Source organism: Ambystoma mexicanum, chromosome 2p (genome assembly GCF_040938575.1).
Source record: "Ambystoma mexicanum isolate Mex_15411 chromosome 2p, UKY_AmexF1_1, whole genome shotgun sequence".
Taxonomy (NCBI): Eukaryota; Metazoa; Chordata; class Amphibia; order Caudata; family Ambystomatidae; genus Ambystoma; species Ambystoma mexicanum.
In genome coordinates, this window is record NC_090923.1 from 165,150,496 (window position 1) to 165,172,045 (window position 21,550).

General features: G+C 43.5%; 1 protein-coding gene across 1 annotated transcript in view; it reads right to left on the reverse strand.

Annotated features, from left to right (window-relative positions):
• The window catches only part of RBSN (rabenosyn, RAB effector), a 344,052-nt gene that overhangs the window by 192,921 nt on the left and 129,581 nt on the right, over positions 1 to 21,550 (reverse strand). The window contains exon 9 of the mRNA XM_069643425.1: positions 18,905 to 18,991. Coding sequence (XP_069499526.1) covers positions 18,905 to 18,991 — 87 coding nt within the window. The remainder of the gene's footprint in view (positions 1 to 18,904; positions 18,992 to 21,550) is intronic.

Here is a 21,550-nt window from a genome sequence, read left to right on the forward strand (position 1 = left end):
CCTGGTATAAAATGAAAAAAAACAAGCATTAGCAATGACAACAGTTTGTGTAGGCATGAGAAAGGCACTTTCCAGGCACTGCCGTAGTGGTATTAACTGGCCATTGATGGTAGAAGGTGCAAAATGGTGCGAGTACCTGGGTATCCAATAGCAGTGCCGGGCAAATGCCTAAAACATACACAAGCGAAAATGGTTGGCTTTGTCAATGTGGGTTTTTAACAGGACTTCAGCGAAGGACATGCATAGTGTTTATGAGAGTGGCTGAAGGCAGACCTGGTTGAGACAACTGTATGACACCAGTAGCGTGTTAACATCTACAATTAAGTCATTAACTCTCAGAAGGCTGCTTTGAAAAAATAATGGCAGGCACTTTGAGTGCAGAATTTGATGGTAAGGCTTGAGTGACACAAGCTCAAAGAGTTTCCATGAGGTGGTGTTTTGAGCGGGGAGGGCAGGAACTGAGTGGGAATGGCCATAGCGATTAGCATGGCCATGGGTAGTCTGTGCGGGCAAATAACCAAACACCTTCAAGCTTTGTGTCCCTCCTCACATGCCAGTTCACCCAATCTTTACTCAATAGTTCCGGCTTTTAAGTGGCTCTGCCACCCAATGGCAGAAACGAATAAGCCAAGGGCAAACGTAAGGAGAATGGTGGGTCGACCGCGTCACACAGGTGGCCACCCCAGTCACACACTGCCAGCAGCAGTCCTCTTTAAAGAACACCTCTGCCATTCCACTCTATGTAGCCCAGCAGCTTCCAACTCCTCATCCACCTCATCTGCTCCACAGATACCTCCAGGGTAGGAGCTGCTGAATGGTGATGGGGAATTATGCAGGTGTCCTCTCACAGGACATTTACTTTCCCAAAGCCTGTTAAGGCAAACAGCCAGCTTTATACTCAATTGAAGGTCCTGTAAGCCATTTTAAAGACAAACGCAGTTAGAACATAGTAAACAGTATCCTAGTTCTTAAACTGACTAAATTGTAATGTTGGTCCTCATACATTGAAATGAGTGCCAAACATGAACTAAATTTAAATGTGTTGGACTGAATGTCCTTTTCATTATCACAGCAGGAACCAGAACATTGTTAGAACTGCAAGAGATAGCACAGAGACAACCTGCTATACTTTTGCACATGCTTTCCATTGCCTAACTAATTGACAGTAACACTATTCATTTTGAACTTGTATTTATATTGCAAATTTGAGGTTCCTACAATTTGAATTGGCACTCAAACCTTAAGGCTTAGGAGCCATTGGCTCCTACTGTACAAAGTTAGTCTTGAGTCCATATTGTGGGAGATATGGTTGCCGCTCCAATGACTACAATACCAAGGCGCAAGCTAAACAAAATCTGTGTACAAGTACTAAGAAAGACAAGTGAAAAAGTGCTAATCAAGTCAAGTGCATCAAGAGAAGAAGCTCTGAGAAACCCAAGTGAGATAAACTTCGAGTGCTAAGCAAGTCCAGTGAATAAAATAGCTAAACTCTCAAAAGGCCCAGTGAGCTAGATAAATAACAACTGAGCGTGAAGTGAACCAGCACTGACATGATGAAACGGTTGAGACAAATTGTGTTATATTGCAGACAATTCACTTTCTGATCTCCGCGACACAGCGACAGTCTGCTGAGTTGATAGGGAGGACTTTGGTGAGTTCGAAGTCCAATCCTTTCCCAAACTCAATGCAGAGACAATTAGACTATGCAGTAAAAGAAGAACTATAAAGTACGGACACTACAATCACACACAACACACATGCCTGCCTAGACACTGTTTTTATTAAGAGTGACCAACACAAGAACCTGTTCCTTTCATTATACCAGGCTTTCCAGTGGGGAAGATGGCAGAGCAGCCCACACCTATGAGGCGGGAAGGGTGACAGAAGGTACAGCAACCACTTTAATGGATATAATAAAAGATTGTCTACAATTTGTTTTCAGAAAAAAAACAACACTGGTTTAAAATCTCAAAGTTATTGGCTGCTCTGAAAAATCTTTCAGAGGGCGGAAGGATAAGGATACCTATCTTTTCAGAAAGGGAGGGAAAAGAGTTCAATGGAAGTCAATGGGTGAAATTCTTGTGTGAAAGCTGTATTCTTTGGTGACTAGCTCGATGAATGCATACACAGTTGCAGTCACATCGTTCCGTACAGATCTGAAGGATGGCAGACCCTTTGATACAAAGAGGGGATTCCCCCCCTTGATAAGTATCAAGAAGACCTCCAGCAACACCCAAGGGTAGAAAGATGAATCCCAGTTCCCAGGAGCCAGTCCCAGTGCAGGTGTGATCCAGTGGTGTGCTTCTCCAGAGTCCTGAAGGTTCCAGCAACAGTGCACTGGTGCAGACGGACCAGCAGACCACTGGGAGGATGGATTATTCAAGATTCTCCCCTAGCTCAGCCACTGGTATAAGCAAACAGCGCAGGAAGCAGATGTCAGTCTTCAGAGTTGTGGTTGGTCGTCACCAAGAGGCTCAGTTCCTCCAGGAGCAGGATTTCAATGATGGGGTCGGTGTCAGGAAACTGAAAAAGGATATTGAAAATTCATCCTTGTGACAACAGGAGAAGCCAGAGAGGTTGAAATCCCAGGGCAGCAGGTCGGAGGATGGGCAACAATGGACAGCATATGCCCCTGGTGCTTAGAAGATAGGGGAAGGAAGATGGCACCAGGTCACTTCTCAGGTGTATGATTTGCTTATGGCTAGACCACTAGTACAATGGTGGAGATGGTCTAAAAATATAATGGTGTAGAAAGCCTGCCCATTCTGATACAGTGGAGAGATAGAACATTTATGTTCGATTTCTTCGAGCACTTGAGATGCTGGCGCAGAGCAGCAGCCTTTCCAGGTGTGCAGGTCTGTGGTCCAGCAGCAAGACGAGATGAGTGGGTAAGAGGGCTTTTATCCCCAAACATGAGGCTGGGGGTGACCCCAGTCTTCAATCACAAACCAAGATGGATTAAAAAAGTACAGCTGGTCACTAACCAAATCATTCCCAAACACTTTGTGGCAGGTTTCGCATAAATCAACAAACACTCCCGTGAGAGGTATCTGCTGAACAGAACTGGTTCAGGCTCCTACAGCCACCAACCAGCTCAGGAGACACCCCTTCTGTGGCCACAAATTGCATCACCCGCTTACACACACACATACTCACACACAAACACAAAGGAGCATGGTATAATTATGTGACCTCCTCAGGACAGAGTACAAAGACCAACTGCATTTTAGATACCTCTAGGAGTGGACCAAAAAGGACGTCCTCTAGAAAAAGAGGTTCCATCTAGTGGAGGCCATTTTGCACAAAGGAAAGCTGCTATCAGCCTAACCACATAGGGCAAGTATTCCACAGGACATTACGCGGCACCATTGGAGTAGCCTGCCTTAGGCATCCTAAGAACTCTTAAGGCGCAGCATAAAGAGTCAAACTCTCAAAGAAACATTAGTTTATACCTGGTTTTGAGGAAACAGTCAAAAACCAAACATTCAGGAACAACTACAGGGGCCCACCACAACAGGCAAAACAAGACTTTACACCATTGCTGAAAGCTAGAGACATACACGTAGGACATCTTCAACTAAAAATATTACAAGGGGCTAATCCCGACAAAGCTTGAAGAGAAAGTTGGAGCATTTTAATTCCTTAAAAACCTGCAAATACAGATATGTAATAGGTTTACAATGACAATTATTTGAAAATGTCACACCATCCTTTGCATTGCTTTCCGAGAAAATAGACAAATGATAGACAAATGCCCATAAAAACATCAATATAAAAAAATTAATTTATTTTAGAAAAGTTAGCAAAGAAAATGGTTTCTGTCTAACCAAGACTTTAGTGATTGCATTGTGGATTTTAAGAGTGCACACAGGTTGAATTGGTATTATATATCTAATCTGCAAACAGGTCAGTTTTATGTGTGTTTCAAGTTTTCAGGGACGGGGCTGCATATACTGGTTTAATTGGTGGTTAGTGATTTACTGGTTGTAACAGACCATTAAGATGGATTTCCAAAAATCAGCCAGGGGGCGAGGATTTTGAGAGGCCACCCTATTATGATCCACAGGGAAACACAGAGTTTAGCCAAAGCCAAACAAGTTAAGGTAGCAGAGCGGCAAGGCTTTGTCTCAGGAAGGGTTTGAGAGTGGTCAAGGGCTACAATGAGTCCACACAGAGCAACACCAATAACCTCAGTTAGACAGGTAAGTATACAAATATACAATAATGTATTAGGCCTTTAAAATACACACTGAGTAAAACCTTTAGTCTGATATTGTCACACCAACACTCCTAAAACAGATCTATACATCCACCCTTCTGAGAAATGGAATAGAATTTGATTCAATTACCAGTAAAACACAGGCAAGTACTCATATGCCTTAGAAATGGAAATAACTCTTCTACTCACAGAGCAGCATATCCTAAAATGGCTTGGGGCCTTGTGCCCAAAAGTAATTAGTTCCAAAGTAGCTACTTTTCAGGTAGGTTTATAAATTGAGTTGCAGTCCGAGTGGTTATGATTAATAACATTTGTGAGAAACCTGAGGGAGTCCTCATTTCCTTTTCCACCCCAACATGCTCTGCTTAGGTGGCCAGGGAAAGACCATCGCTTTTAGAAATCCACCTGGTGAGAAGGACGCAGCGACCCGACGTGGAGCCGGCTGGAGAGGGGCCGGCGGAAAGGACCATGTAGACGTAGACCGCTGCAGCAAGGTTTGAAGGCGGTGAGCTATGCTCGTAGGAGCTCCCGACAAGCACAAGGAAAAGGAAGCTGGAGAGGAGAAAGAAGGCACCCGCAGGAGTGGCCGCACACCGGTGAGTGAAAGAAAGGCAACACTCATACCGGGGCACTCAAGGGGCAGGAATTGGGCAGATGGAAATGCTGATCGAACGGAAACTTATAATAATTGGGTTTGAAGACCGCATGGAAGAATTTTGAATACCGAACAAGCTGCAAAGTACTTTGAAATGCATTGTATTATTGAATACCGAACTAAAGAAAATATATGTATATGAAATTACTGCATGAGTGAAAAGAAAGTGATGTGCATTTATGAACGCAGTGAAAACAAGTATTTTTTTTTTTTTTTATTATTCTTGTTTTTAACCATAAGATTTTTACAAGAACTTTTACAAAAAAAAAATTCCAACGTTTTCAATGTAATAGTCTAGATACAAATTTCTGTTATCTGTGTGCACAATGTATACATATTCAACTTTTTTTTTGTGTGTTTATTTCCACGTGTTTATAACGCTTTTAGATGAGTGCAGGGGTATCTAAGCACAATTTATTAAAAAAGTTTACTGATGCAATAGATGACTGAACCAAAGCAACCACACACATATTTTTTTTCCCGAATATATTGTGTCTGATTGAACAAAGTGCCGTGCAATCTATTAATAGATGTTTTAAAGTTTCTTTTTGAGACACAACAAGACAGAACCGGCAAAAATTCTCCGACATGGGTATTTGCTTGCGCTGAGCTAGGATGTCTTTAGTCAACCATAAATTGAGTCGTATTCGCATAAATGCACTGCGCATGTATGGAGATGGTGACTTTAGCAGGTATTTTTCTGGACATCTCATGTTTTTATCCGGATAGAGGTGCGTATCAAAATGTTTATATTTCAAACACGATTCACGATTCGTCCGCCAATCGCGAATATACACTTTATTTTTTGCACGGACGGGATTCAGGATCAAGGTTTCAACATCAACATCTGCTGCTGCCATTATTCCATATGCATATGTAGTCCATTTCACTGTAAATTTCTGAGGTGAATGAAACAATTATGGTATCAGATTCAATGTTCGTTAAACATTTCCTGAGCAGAGCGCAGAGCTGCCAATGATATCTGGCCCTAAGAGAGATGAGACCAAGTTCGTATCTGATACACGCAATGGGTACAGATTGTGGTAGATTCAAGAGAGTTCTCCAATATTTGGCTTCGATTTTGTCGAGCTCCTTCACATCTGCGATGTCTCGAGATTCCAGGCCATAAAGTATTATTGGTATCACTTTCTGCTGCCAATAATGTAAGATAGCCTCCACTGAAAATTTACCGTATTTATGTAATATCAATTTGGATTGTGATATTGCAGTTGTCACTTTGCTTTGTAGTGATTGAAAATGCTCTGTTGCCACCGAACTGGCTTCAAAATGAGTTCCTAAGTATTTATAGCTCGACACAGTGTCAAGGACGATGTTTTTTACCCTCCACACAAACCTTGTTCTCTGAGATCGTTTCACAACGGAGGCTACAATTTGCGATTTTTTGATATTCATGGATAACTCGTTGTCATCGAAATACATTGAGAGTACATCAATTAGTTTTTGAAGACCTGTCGGTGTCTTGGATATTAGGACTAGGTCATCAGCATACCAAAGCGCTTGGATTGTGGAACCATTCATTTTTGGTGAATCAGAGGATAAATTGAGGAAAATTTCTTGAACATCGTGAATGAAAAAATTAAATAGCGCTGATGCCAGAATACACCCTTGTTTTAATCCTCTTGATGTTTTGATGACTGTAGATAACAGGCCAGTAGTAGATAGACGTACTCGTATAGATGTGCATGTGTGAAGTGAAATAATGATATCCACGATGTCTTGAGGACACTGAGCTTTCCTTAATTTTTGAAAGAGTTTTATACGGGAAACCGAGTCAAATGCAGCATTTAAATCTATAAATGCAAAAAACAATGATGTTTTAGTTTGATGAGCTTGAGCTTTCAATGTATTGAGAATCATGAGGTTTACAGATGTTCCTAACCCACGTACAAATCCAGTTTGATTGTTATCACGATACTTGTATTTACATGTCCAGAGGTTAAAGGCCGATAGCACTAGGCGATTAAAGATTTTACCTGGAGCATCCAACAGTGCAATCGGGCGATAGTTTGTTGGTGCGCAGCGATCCCCTTTCTTAAAAATTGGCACAATGACCGATGAGCGCCATGAATCGGGAATGCTGCGAGTTTTTAATATACGATGAAAGATGTTATTTAGGATTTTCGCCCATATCTGAGGATGTTGCTTAAGCATGAAGTTGGTGATACCATCTGGGCCTGCCGCGCGGGAGGAAGACGACTTAAGAATGAGCGCCTCAATTAGATTTTCAGAACATTCTAAATTCCATGAGCCTGAGGAGTGAGATCCATGGATATGTGTATGAAAAGCTTTATCCGAGTATAGTAGAGCAAAGTGTGAAACCCATAGATTTTCTGGAACTCCATTAAGTTGTGACTTTAAATTATTCAAATTTGAGTTCAGGTTAAGTATCTGCCAAATTTGAGCAGAGTTCTTGCTTGCTATAGCTGAAAGAAAGATCTCTCCATCCTGTTGGAATAATTTTCCTCTATACATACGTATCCAAGATCTGTACTGCACTTTTAACCTTTTGCAAGCTTGAAGCCGTTCGGGCCATGAAAGCCGTTTGGCTTGTCTCAAACCTCTATAGTACTCTTTTTTTTTCTGTGATAATTGTTGATCAAATGTATGTTGATGAGATTGGTTTGAAGGGAGGTGAAAAGTTCTGTATATAGACAAGATGTCCACATAGGACTGTGATGTCTGAAAATCTTTTTGTTGTATAATACTTTTATTCAATGCAGCAAGTTTAGTCGGAGTCCACCTAAAACGAGATTTAGCATTGTTAATTGATAGATTTTGTGGCATCCATTCCGATTTGGCATGGTCTTGTTGGTTAGCTCCTGACCATGTCAATCTTAACATGTGATGATCACTTTTGGATTGGGTTATTACCTTGAATTCTTTAGACGCCATGAATAACCCTGCAGATAAATATATGTAATCAATGGTACTTGTCGTCTTTCCTCTATACCATGTAACTTGATGAGGTATATCACCCGGGAGTGAACCATTGGCCATTCTCATGTTAAATTGTTTCATAATATGGTTCCACTTGACATATTCAGCTGTTTTATTCTTCGATGCGCTTTTGACCAAATCAATGTTGAGATCGCCGGCCAGAATGATATCTGTTATTCCTGAAGTTTGTGCAATTAGGACAAACATTTTGGACAGATCTTTATAGAATCGGTCATCTGTGATGGCGGCTGGATTTCTATAAACATTGATTAGTGCCAATTTTTGGACTTCATTCGAAAGTTTAACCAACTGTATAAATTTGTTTGGATTGTCCCATGCCTGTAATTTAAATTTAGATCCCAGTTTAACAGCGACTAATAATCCTGACATAGGGCGCCCTTTCTGGGCAGTGATCGCTGGGTTGATTAAGATGTCATGATGGTCCCATAAGGGAGGCTTACTTAACCAAGTTTCTTGGAGGACTATAATATCTGCATCAACCAAAACGGGATGGGCATTGGTGAGTAAATGGGAAAAACCTCTGGTGTTCCAGCTAGCCAAGATTATCAAGCCATTTTTTTTGTCGTAAGAATCTGGCGTCAGTGATGGTTATGACTGTGAGGTGGTCAGAATCTCGGGTGTCAAATCGAAGGCATTGCATTTTGCACAGTGGCATATATTTGAAGATAGCTTTGTATTTGCGTCTTTTGCAACGATGGATTCATAGTTTCTTCTTTCGGGATCTTGGGCAAGTAAAAATCCCATTGCAAAGAGCTTCATTCGAGCCTGCCATAAATAGTTCATTACTAACCCTGATTTCATCCATAATCGGACTATGCCCAGGTTGGTGTCACAGATAAATTCTACTTGATTAATATCAAAAGATGTGAGATCACCTAGTTCGGGCACATCACTGAAGATGTTTAGAACGCTTGCACGGGATAAATCATATTGAGGATAAGGAGCCGCGCGACATTTCAGGATTAGTGTGTGGTAGCTTGCTTGTTCTTTTTTTCTTATGAGATTGCGTGTTTTTTGTTTACTCATTGAGCCTTGATTTTGAAGAATTTGATTGCAATTCAAGTTACTGCTTGTTTCTATCACTTTGCGGCATAGGTTAATATCATTAGCCTCCTTGACATCACCAGAGAATCTAACTCTTGACACCTTATTCGATGAGTCTTGTAATACGGGCACTAAGTCCAAATGAGTTGCCAAATAAGAGTCGACCATTAATTTGATTTTCTCATTTGGAGTATTCCAAAGGTCCTCCATTTGTGATGCAAGTACTGTCGGAGGACCATCACTACGCCTTGATGGAGTTTGGCTTCTAGGTTCTGAGAAGATCTTAGTTTCGTGTTCGACATCGTGTTCAGTGAGATGGGCATTATCCGCGGAGCCTTTTACCCAACTATTCTGTGAGCCTTTTTGAACTTCTACGTCGTGGATTTCTGATGTACGTTGAGATACATGTTCTCTAAGTTTTTCGCAAGAAAGCTTGTCGTGATCAGCAGCCTGTTCTATCTGACGGGCATTATTCGCATAGCTCTGCCCCTCACAATTCTGCAGATTTATTTTAGCTGTCAGATCACTTAATTCAGACGTTCGCCGCAGGATATATAAATCTACTGCTGCTTTGATTTGATCGATTTGAGATCCCACTGGCAGCAACAATGCATGATCCACACTTTTACGGGCATCTATTGATTGAGCTTTTAAGCTAGTGCCAGAAGTCGCGTTTTTGTTGATTGATAAAGGGTCATTTAATTTCCGTTTTTCCAATACTGCAACGATTTGGCTTAGAGGTGACTGTATAGAAAGTTTATTTTGTGCATTCCAGGTTGGATTTATTGAATTAGTGACAGGAGACTTGTGTCTCAATAAATCATTTTCACCTACTTGGTCAATGTGCGTAGTTACAGTTTTGGTCATATCCACTGTATGTGGTCGCATGATGCGATTATTTGTTTTAGTAGATCGTTTTGTAGATTGGAAAGGTTTAGTTACCAGGTGCCTAGATCGACCCTTATTTCGTTGATGTTTGTTAAAAAGTTCATATTGGGTTTTATCATTTTGACAACTTGATGTTTTAGGAGAACTTTCAACACTTATCCAGGAAGTGTTTTTGTGTGAGTTTTCGTTGTCCGCCTCTTCAATTGGATATATAATTTCATTGAACATAGGCAGAGTGGTAGATTGGATTACAGGGATGGTCATGATCTCAATGTCTTGGGACAGATCATTAATAGGTTCAGTGAACTGACACAAGGGCTCCTTTTCTTTCGCTTGAGCTTGAATCCGAGCCGAAATTTGGTCGATTTTTGCAGATTGTAAAGTTATTTTGTTTTCGAGAGTTTCGAATAATTTAAACAGACTCTGAATTGTCGTATTTACTGCCATAAGAGTGACTTCTAATAGACCTGTGTTTGGAGGGACATGTTCTTTTTCACGAGAAGATTCACGATGTCTTGGTGTTGGGAGTATGTAAGATGCAGATTCCGAAGTGGTTGAATCCATGGAGCCACGTTTATAGTAATCAACATTAGATTTGCCTGGAGTTGTATTTTCTGATCTCTGCATGTTTTGCTTTTGTTCTTTTAGAAAAACATCTTCGTTGCTTGCGAAGCTTTCCTCCTCTGGGATTTCAGGGATATGGTCCAGATGTAGTTTTGGATCTTTTTTGTGTTCCAACTGGGTGGTTGACTGTATCATAGTGTTATCGGAGATTGGCAGATTATTCGGATCATCCCCATCGCTGGGCAAGACTTTATTTATCACCGGGTCTAATTGATTTGAGTCTGGTACAAGAGTCGATATGTTTGAGCTCGTTTCATTGGATTTTTCATTACAGCAAGGAGACAGGTTTATAACAGACTCCGTTTGTGATGATGAAGCAGCATTAGACAAAACTTGATCATTAAGTTCGTCATTAGATTCTTGTGGCATAACAGGTAGAATATGAGACGAAGAGAGATTTTTAGTCATTGGACAAAATTGTCTTATATCTCTATTTGCCATTTGAGTTTTTTGTCGTGCCTTAAATGTGTTCCACCAAAAGAAACGCTTGCACTGAGCAGCCGGCAGCCTCCGGACTTTAAAGATGCAAGTCGACACGTGATGAAGTCACGTGCAGTTAAGGCCACGCCTCCTCCAGGAAGCGCGTAGACGGCTCGAATTGGCAAGAGCCTCGGACGGCTCGCAGTGCCAAATTAAGTCAATAGGCTGCTGTTGCACAGTTCACAGCCTTAAATGTGTTCCACCAAAAGAAACAAGTATTAACCATGGATGGACAATGTGAAAGTATGAACAAAGTGAAAGCCAGTAATGAGCACATGAACCAAGTGCAAAGCAAGTGATGAGCACTAATGGACAATGTGAAAGCAAGGTGGTGGGTAGGAATAAACACCAGAGTTCAGTGAAATTCACGTTGTGGCATGACCAAGAAACTGTCAAGGAAAAACCGAACTGAATGTGGACTAGTGAGACAGGTTCAGAGAGAAAGCCTGTGTTGGCAAGAAAGTCAAAAGAGAACAGACAAGTCTAAAAAGGTGCCAAGGATTATCGGTTGCGTGACCTGTAATGGGTGGACTGTGTGGTCCAACAACGATGCCTAGACCGAGTAACCCCTATTTGGAAAGAATCAAGGAAATTCAAGATACAGAAGTTGTTTTGTAAATGTGCTGAAGTGATTGAAAAAAGGAACAATCTATGTGAACTACCGACAAGCCCGAATGGTTACAGAGTTGATCTGGAATTATTATTGAAAGCTGAGAGATTTGAACGGACTGTGGTTTTAAAGCTGGAAGAGCTTCCTTCTTGGGGAAGGGAACCCAAAGACTTTGTGAGTTGTGTTGAACTTGGGGAAGGGAATCCAAATGCCTTTTGGGATTGTTTTGAACTTGGGGAAGGTAACCCCGAGACCCGTTGGAACTGTTTTGAACTTGGGGAAGGGGAAGCTGTAAAGCAAGACAGGAGCTGGGAGAAGCTCAGAACTTTATGTTGGAACCCTGTTTATTTTTTTGCCCACATCCCTACACATTGTATATCTTTAGTTGTGATGGCAAGTATAGGTTTTGGACACAGACAGACTTTTGAGTTGAACTTAATGATACAGACTATCCTTACGTTCTTTAGGAATCCCACCTTAGCATAGGGCAAGGTAGACCTTACCCCATCCTGAAATTTAAGAAGAATAGGCCATTTTGTAGAAACGTGAATCTTGTCATGATGCCTACCCCCGGAGCACCAGGCCAGGCCCAGCACCCCCGGGAGCAGGCATCATGCCGAGCTTGAAAACTAACTCTCAGACCTCGCACTTCATTGTGCCAATGGTCCTCGTAGATCCGGAACAGCCTAAGCGGTTGCATGCAATAAAGGCATACATCGATAGTGGGGCTATAGGAAATTATGTGGATCGTGAATTGGTCTCTAGGATTAACCTCCCTCTGCGTCCTAAAACCAGCAAAGATGTCATCACCACAGTCGATGGAACCGAAATTGCCTCTGGACCGGTAACACATTCCACTGCTGAGGTGACGCTTATAAGTCCGGACGGCCATCGGGAGGCAGTTGTGTTTGATGTAATCAAGGCTCCACAGTTTCAGGTTATTCTCGGAATCCCTTGGTTAGAGACACATAATCCTCGAATTGATTGGCGTGCAAAGAGAATAACCTTCCCGGATTGTGCACAAACCTGCTACCCAGAAAATCTGAAGATTAGTCTAGCGTCTGTAACCTCTGTTTCCATGCAACTACCTCCGGAATACCAAGACTTTCAGGACGTCTTCCAAAAGTAACAGGCCAACACGTTACCTCCCCACAGATCGTACGATTGCCAAATCGATCTGGTGCCCGGTGTGCAACCCCCTTGTAGCAGGATTTATTCCCTTACTGAACCTGAGAATCTGCATTTGAGACAATATTTAGATCAATACCTAGCCAATGGCTTCATTCGCCCGTCAAAGTCTCCGGCATCCTCGGCTTTGTTCTTCGTGCCCAAAAAAGAAGGCGATCTTAGAACTTGTATCGACTATCGCGCATTGAACCAGATAACTGTTAAAAACCGTTACCCTCTGCCTCTGATCCCTGAACTCCTTGACCAGGTGAAGGACGCTTGCGTATACACCAAGTTAGATCTCCGGGGGGGCTTATCATCTGGTGCGAGTAAAAGAAGGTGACGAATGGAAAACGGCCTTCCGTACAAAATATGGATTATTCGAATACCAGGTGATGCCTTTCGGGTTGTGCAACGCGCCTGCTGCCTTCCAATTCTTCATGAACGATGTCCTTCGGGAACTCATCGGTGTTTGTGTATATATCGATGACATTCTTGTGTACTCCTCTTCGGAATCTTGATCACAGAAAGCATGTCAGGGCCGTCCTTGAGAAATTGCGCCAGCACAAACTGTTTGCAAAGCTGGAAAAGTGCGTTTTCCATACCACCGAGGTTGAGTTTCTTGGATTCATCCTGACACCTAAAGGGGTCCGAATGGACTCACGAAAAGTGGATGCCATCCTCAAATGGCCATCACCTAGTTCGGTGAAAGGTGTCCAAAGCATGCTTGGGTTTGCCAATTTTTATCGCAGATTTATCCCGGAATTTTCACGTGTGGTACAACCCATCACTGCACTCTTGCAGAAAAATAAACGCTTCGAATGGACCGAGGAAGCCGAACAGGCCTTTCAGGAATTGAAAGCTAAATTCACGTCTGCACCTATTTTGAAGCACCCGCGTCCCGATCTCCCATATATAGTCGAAACCGACGCGTCCAGCTTAGCCATGGGAGCTGTCCTGTCTCAGAGACACCCTGAAACCAACCAACTGCACCCCGTAGCATTTTGGTCCAGAAAGTTCTCGCCGCCTGAGGTAAATTATGCAATCACCGACAAGGAATTATTAGCCATTAAGTCCGCCTTTAAGGCTTGGCTGCATTATCTTCTTGGCACCAGGCATACCATCACCGTGATCACTGATCACCGAAACCTGCAATATTTAAAAACTGCCAAGGCTCAATCGTCAAGTCAGCTGCGATGGGCTTTGTTCTTTGCTGAGTTCGATTTTGTAAGCACTTACCGCCCCGGCTGTAAGAATGGCGAAGCGGACGCGCTATCTCGAATAGGAATGGGAGAAATAGACACAAACTCAGAACCTGTGCCGATAATTCCCGAACAAAGAATTTTGGGGATAACCTCTTTACAAACCCTTGAAGACATTCAAGTATGGGTAAAACAACTCCTGGACTCTACAGCCTTGCAGGATTGGATCCAAAGGGGGTCTTACTTTTCGGTCAACGATGGCCTACCTTACTTCCAAGGACGCTTATTTCTACTAGAAAAGGAGTTGCAAGAACTGGTTATTTTCCGTCATCATGATACCCTGATGGAAGGACATCCTGGCATTGCCAAAACTGAGGAAAAAATTTAACGACAATTCTGGTGGACTTCCTGGCGAAAGGATATTGAATATTTTGTGATGTCCTGTGGAGTTTGCGCCCAAAACAAAGGCCAAAAGACAAAACCCGCCGGTCTTCTTCAGCCTTTAGACATTCCACCAGCACCTTGGCACACCTTGTCACTAGATTTTATCACGGACCTGCCCCCTTGTAATGGATACAATACTATTCTGGTTGTGGTGGATTTATTTTCCAAGATGGCCCATTTTATTCCGTTGAAAGGATTACCTTCAGCTTCTGTCCTAGCCAAGGAATTCCTCGAAAATATCATCCGTTTGCATGGATTCCCGTCCATACTAGTCTCCGACCGGGGAAGCCAGTTTATTTCTTATTTTTGGAGAAAGTGTTGTCAAAAGGCACAAATCGACGTAAGACTCTCAACCAGCCACCACCCACAGACCGATGGTCAGACGGAGAGAACGAACCAGACCCTTGAACAATACCTACGATGTATGTTGCACCAATCGGAGGGTAATTGGAAGGATATTTTATGGGTGGCCGAATATGCATACAATAACTCGGTACACTCTGGAACTGGACAAAGCCCCTTTTATACCCTATATGGACATCACCCTCGTACTTCAGACCTGATCTCACCTCTGAGCCTTGAAATGCCCGCTGTGGACCAATTGCATTCCACGATAACTCAAGCCTTCAAGGATGCAACTGCACATTTGCAACAAACGAAAGGGAAATACAAAAAGAATGCGGATCTGCATCGGAGTGAGGCGCCTCCATACCAAATAAGGGATCAAGTATGGTTGGCTACCAAACACTTATTGCTCAAGGGACCTCAAACTTTTAATCCAAGGTATTTGGGCCCTTACTCGATCAAAGCTATAATTAACCCAGTGGCAGTCAAGCTCAATCTACCAGCTAACATGCGGATTCACCCCGTTTTTCATGTGTCACTTTTGAAACCAGTGCAACCAGGAACCAGATTAATAAAGCCACTAGAACCAATCCAGATAGATGGGGAGCCTGAATTCGAGGTGAAGAACATTTTGGATTCTAAGATCTCAAAATCAAAACTTTTCTATCTAATTGATTGGAAAGGGTACGGGCCTCAGGAAAGGTCTTGGGAACCCAGCGACCACGTACATGCACCTCGGCTGGTAAAAAGGTTCCATCGGAATTTCCCAAACAAATTTAAACCTCCAGACGACCTTGGGAGGGGCCTTGGGGGGGAGTGCTGTCATGATGCCTACCCCCGGAGCACCAGGCCAGGCCCAGCACCCCCGGGAGCAGGCATCATGCCCCCGGGTAAAAGCCCAGCGGCCCCTTATAGGGGCTCTTTGGACTCTGTCCTGGCGCCTTTGGCGCCAGGCTCATGTTGGACATCAGTCCCGGCACCATAGGCGCCAGGCTCATAAAGGAAGGTGTTTTGTGCACTTACCTGATGCAGGCCATGCTGCAAGATTCAGGCCTCCCTGAGACCTGAAAGGGACTATTTTTTCATTGGGACTATTTTGCCACTCAGGCGTGGCCAGGAAAGGATACTTACCTGGAACTACTTTGGGGGCTATTTAAGCCACGCCCAGACAGTAGCTCATGCTTCGTGTTGTTCTGCATCCAAGCAGCTGAACGCTCACCGTGTCTGCTCCTGCATCTGGTCTCCAGCCACGCCCGCCTCGATCCTGGAACACCTGTAAGGAAAGAAGAGAAAGGTGAAAACCAAGAATTTTATCAAACTTCTTACCTGCATCCGGAACCTTCACGCCAGCGTTCCTGAGAAAAGACTTTCATTTAAAAGCACCGCGTTGCTCGCTGCAGCGCCGCGCTTCACTCACCGGTCCTCGGGAGTTCTTCTGGCTCCACTGCGACTGTCTGCACTGGTCGCCACATCTCTGCGCCTAGGGGAGAGAAGAAGAGACAAAAGGTGAGCAGAAGGAACATATGAGGAAAGCCTAATTTTCCGCCATAACACTTACCGGTCTTCTGTTGGTGGACCATTCCTCATTTCGGGTCGGCGCCGCTTCGTTGGCAGGTACCGCACCCCGGCCCCTATGGGGAAAGGACAAAAGACATTACTGGAGGAATATAAAGACATTAAGAGGGATCGTCCCCATCGCTAACTCACCTGAGTTTACCATCGGCAATTCAATCCCTCAACGCATCGCCTTCATTCTGCACCTGAAATAAAGGACAGATCACAGGTTAGGAAGGCAACAGAAAAGGTGGCTCAACACTTGAACTTTTGTAATCTTCATACTTACGGCGTTCCGCTCGGAAAAGTCAAGTGGATTTTACCAGCGCCATTCTGAAAACCAGTGAAGTGACTGGACAAACACGCGCCCCTGCACCAGAAGCAGGATGGAGAGTTCATCCTTTCAAACCATAAGGTGAGCTTCAACCGGGGATTTCGGAGGACGTTAGAGAAGAACGAAGGGGGAAAGGGGAGAGCAAGCACACTATTCTGCAGACTGTTAATCCCCTTTCTCATCTGCAGAAGGATATTCCTACGGGCCAGACAAGCAAGATTTGAGGGTCCTGTTCAGTCGGTGTTCCGAGTTCAGCGCATCACGCTCGAAGAGGCCACAGCAACCCAGACTAGACCAGCGCCCCCGTGGGAGTCAGGTGAGCGTTACAAATCTGTTGTCTATGTCTTACTTCATGATGCCTTTGCATGTCAATGTTACAGGAAAGTCGAATCCCACAACCCCAGTCCTTAGGATAGTCCTATGAGGGGCTTCTTGACCAGGCCTCCACCTACCAAAGTCAGTAAAGAGTGATTTAGGGACCAGTCTTTATGCCCATGTAAGGAGAATTTAGGGACCAGTCTTTATGCCCATGTAAGGAGAATGGGTAGGGGGACAGAAAAGGTAGGTTGCTTTCCCCACCCTTACTCAAATTTCTCAAGGGACCACAGCTAGTGTTCCGGAATCCATTGTGGTTACACTCCTCTGTGCTTGGTCCCTTCAAGGAAGGCCCAGAGGTTGCGGGAGCAGAGCTCACATTCGGATGCGGGACTCCGTTTTTGTTAGTCATCGTGTTTAGGAATTGGTTGCAGACAGCTTCCAGTAGAACACCAAAAGGATAAGAATTCTGTGGTGCAAACAACCTCGGGACACCTCCATGGGTTGAGTGTGGCAACAGGAGTCAGCACGGTCAGGTAGCCACAGACGATCTTCAGGCAACGAATACAGGAGCAGGCCCAGTATTACGTCAGTCTATGCATGAAGGCTAATAATGCAAGAGCACATGTCTTGTTCCATAAGCGGAAGATCCTCCAAGTTCCAAGAATGCACTTAGAACGCTGACAGCAGCAGTGAGGTAGCCCAGGAAAGAGCTGGTCAGTCCACCTCTTGCTCCAGGGACATTTCTGAAGGCTCAGCAGGCATGGATCCTCAAGCGCGGTTGCCTCAGGGCTCTAAGCACCAACAAGGGTCTTCTTCAGATCAGGCAGATGAGCAGGGCTTCAACGGGACAGCACTGGAGTCAATGCTGGTCAGCTTCAGCGTTGGTGTCCGGGTAGTCAGCAGGCTGAACTTCTTCAGAGAGGTTAGGCTCCAATGATTATCTGTTGAATTGCTGCAGGAGCCCTCGTTTTATCCACGATTTGGGGTAGGAGTATAACTCCCAAGCCCACCAATGGTAAGGATCTGCACCACTTAAACAGGCAGTGCCCCGAAGCACACGAAAAGGCACAGCTTTTCCTAGGAAAGGAATTTCATACAAGGCATTTCAGGACCCGAGGAGGCAGGAAGAAGGCCAATGAACAATATTGCCAAAGAACAAGCGAAGGGCATTGTGGCAGGGCCATTTTAGGGTGCTAGCCACCTTTAGAAGCTCTTTGTGGTAAATGCAAAAGTGCATGAGTAAAACCGGACCCAAAAAACAGTAAAAATATCACCTCTACCTTATCTTAGGCACGTTGTAAAAGTAACTAAAAGCCATTCTATAAAAAGTTATAAGGATACAAATATACAAAATATCCTAACTGCAGGTTACTGGAAGGTGATGTGTGCAACTGTAACAATACAAGAATTTGCAAAGAGATATAGCCATAAGGACTAGTCTGTTCCCCCATAAGAATAAGCAAACGGGCAAGTGAAGTAAAGCAGAAGGCTTTCCAAAGAAGTCAGGTCTGAGTTCAAAACAAGCAAAAAGAAATGGTGTCCCATAGAAGTCCATGGGAGGAAAGCAGCAAAAACCAAATAAATCCTAACACAGACACATTTGAATGTTTGATTAGGCACATCAGCGGGATTGCTTCAGATGCCTGAATGTTTTCGCAGATCATTTCCTTTATAGGGTACCCTCCTGGCTTGGTAAATTGACAAACATGACACCAGTCTTCTTTTTCAGAGTTTAAATTAGCGTTAAGTTAGTATCTTGCTGGTCTTGGAGAGCGGTGGGAAGTAGGTGGTGATGGAAAAACTTTGATCCTCTTTCAAAGAGTGCTTGGCTTTATGTAAAACAGCTGTGAAAGTTACCCACTTAATAGACTTTGTTCACAACCTATTTAAATATTGAACATTTCCAGCTGAACATTAAAAAAAGCTGTAATAATGCACCCTTTATAGCTAGCAGGCGGGAGTGGGTCTTACATTGTGCATAGGATATAGGAGATGTGAGTAAAAGGAATCAGGTCAGGAATCATTAGCTCTTTCTTCTTACCTTAAAGCATCAATTAATTCATACAACTTCTGAACTTCGACACGCAGATCATTAGCATGCTCCAAATTGTAGGTGGTCTCCCCTGCGCTGAGGAGTCAAAACAAGCACAAATATTAAAACCGTACAAATGTCTTAAAGCAATTTACTATATAAATAACAAATCTTCATTGAGACACTCGCATGATAACTGGGTATCTTCCATGATTGCTTTGGTATAATCCATCAGATAATTTTGCATCTTTGTTTTTGGCAACAAGTTACTTGTATGAAAATTGGGCCTTTTCTAGAGGCACTTTGGTATTATACATCAATATCAAAATTTGAGGAAGCTACTGTCTAGTATGTGAAAAATCAAATTGTATAGGAACATTGTGGTGTTCTTGGTATACTGTGCAAATACAAGAGCTGGGTATCACTTTTGAGTCAGTATGGAACAAAGTGCCTAATGCTGACCATTGTGTTATTTGTTTAAAATCTCCACTCAGTACAATAAATGTTCACACTGTTCTTCACCAAACCCTTTCCGTTTCCACAAAATTTGTTCACAAATTTATGCGAGTGGGTTTTCAGCGCGGGTTGGGGAATCCTTTCATCAAGTACTCTCCAGCAAGTGGGTAGGGGGATCCACTTTTCCCTATAAACCACTGCTAAAATCCTCATCCAATACAGGTACAATCTCATCATTTGGGCCCTAGCGCATAACATAATAGGTACCCCACTTCGCCTTTCTCAGGTACATAAGGTGACAAGGCAAGTCAGGAGCAGGGAGGAAGCCCACTGGCTCCCACCACCCAGGCCACAGAGTTTACAACTGCCTAGGGTGGAACACTCACACCAGACTACATTCCACTCATCCAACATTCCACACATGACATCACTAAGACATTGACATCAATCAAGCTCAGTATACACTCAGGTCCAGTCAACATACTCAAGTCCAGTCATAACACTTCCTTCCCTTCACAACCAAAACACAAGAACTTAACACACCACCTCTCCATCAAACACGAAAACCTAACCTGCTCACCTCCAAAAGCATATCAACACATAACACACATTCTCCAACTAAACCAAGCTCACACATGGGCAAAACAAAGAGCAGACACCGACAAACAGGGTGTAACTAACCAACCGGTGCATCACCTGGGCCAACCGAAACCATGTTCACCAACCACCAGAAACAAATACCAATCACCTTCCATTCATGGCTGCCACCCATGAATCTTAAGGCTGTCACCCCCTCAAACCTGCCCACCGGGGCAACCCAATCAACCACACTGTGCCTTCTAAAATAAACAAAACACCTTTTACCCCTCACTGCCACCGAGCGGTCTTAGTTAGGGCTGCCACACCTAACCACAACTGTCCAACACGGAGCACTGACACATATGTGAGGCCCACAACCAGGGGGTAGCTAACACTACATAAGAATCCATGCTGGGCATGTCGTTCACTCTTCAATAAAAAAACAGAACCTCAGACAGAACTCACTACACACAATCAAACCTGCAGACACATCAGACAGAGACGAAAACACAAACCACAACACAGGATGGCAATACCACCCCACACCAACGCCCCCAGTGTGCCCTAAGGCAGCAAGTCTATACCACTCTCAGAATGCAGATTTGTTGGCAAGATCAACCTACAACCAGCAAAAACCAAAACAACATTCCAAACGGCGGTGTAACAGTGTTGAGCGCCAGAACTCAACACTTAGATGTACTACTATCCAACAGCATGAGCGTGGGGATACCACACAATGCTGCCAAGATGATGAAAAATAATCGCAAAATAAATATATATATATATATATATTTCCAAAAGCAGACCTCCATCAAAGGAAAACCTCTACACAATGGCAACTACGATTCAATCCTACAGTATGTTGCCAACTACTTAGCTGTGAGCACTTTATACCACAGCCCGCACCCAACCAACGTGGGATAACTTTTACCACTGGGTGATAAAACTCCATGCCTTTGACCACAACACTACCGTGCCCTCCTAGGACAATTCCTAATACGCCTTTGACAAGATACTCTAACCTGCACAATGTCTCAAAAGCTCTGGCATGTCTGCACATTCACTCAGTGCTGCATTCACGACACTCTCAAAATAGCTCACACAATCATCAGTGACGTGCCAGTGCTCAGAACACACACTAGCACCTCTATACTATACCGCCCTCAGGCGTACTCTGCACACACTCCCAGAGATAACCGCATCACGCAAAACACTGTGTTCACCAAGTACACTAAGCTCAACGTGCACTCAATCACACCAATGAGTATCAACACACTCACTAAAATATACCAACTGGTAACACATTGACTCAGCTGGTCTGCGCTGCAAATACTATAGCGTACTTCAATAAAAATTAGAATGCGTTGGGCACACTTTCCATTTAAATTGTTTAAACGTTTCCTAAAGTGCTTTCCTTTAAACTGTTAAAACATTTCCTACAATTTGAAACCACTATCAAATCCTTAAAACGAGCTGCAAATCCTCAAACTGTTAAGCTAGACTCATGGACACTTTAACGTATCTAATAGATATCATGCACTCCAGCACACCACCACTGTAACTAAATAACTCATTTTATGTGAGTCCGGTCAAAGCCTATGCTTCTGAAAAGGTCCATGC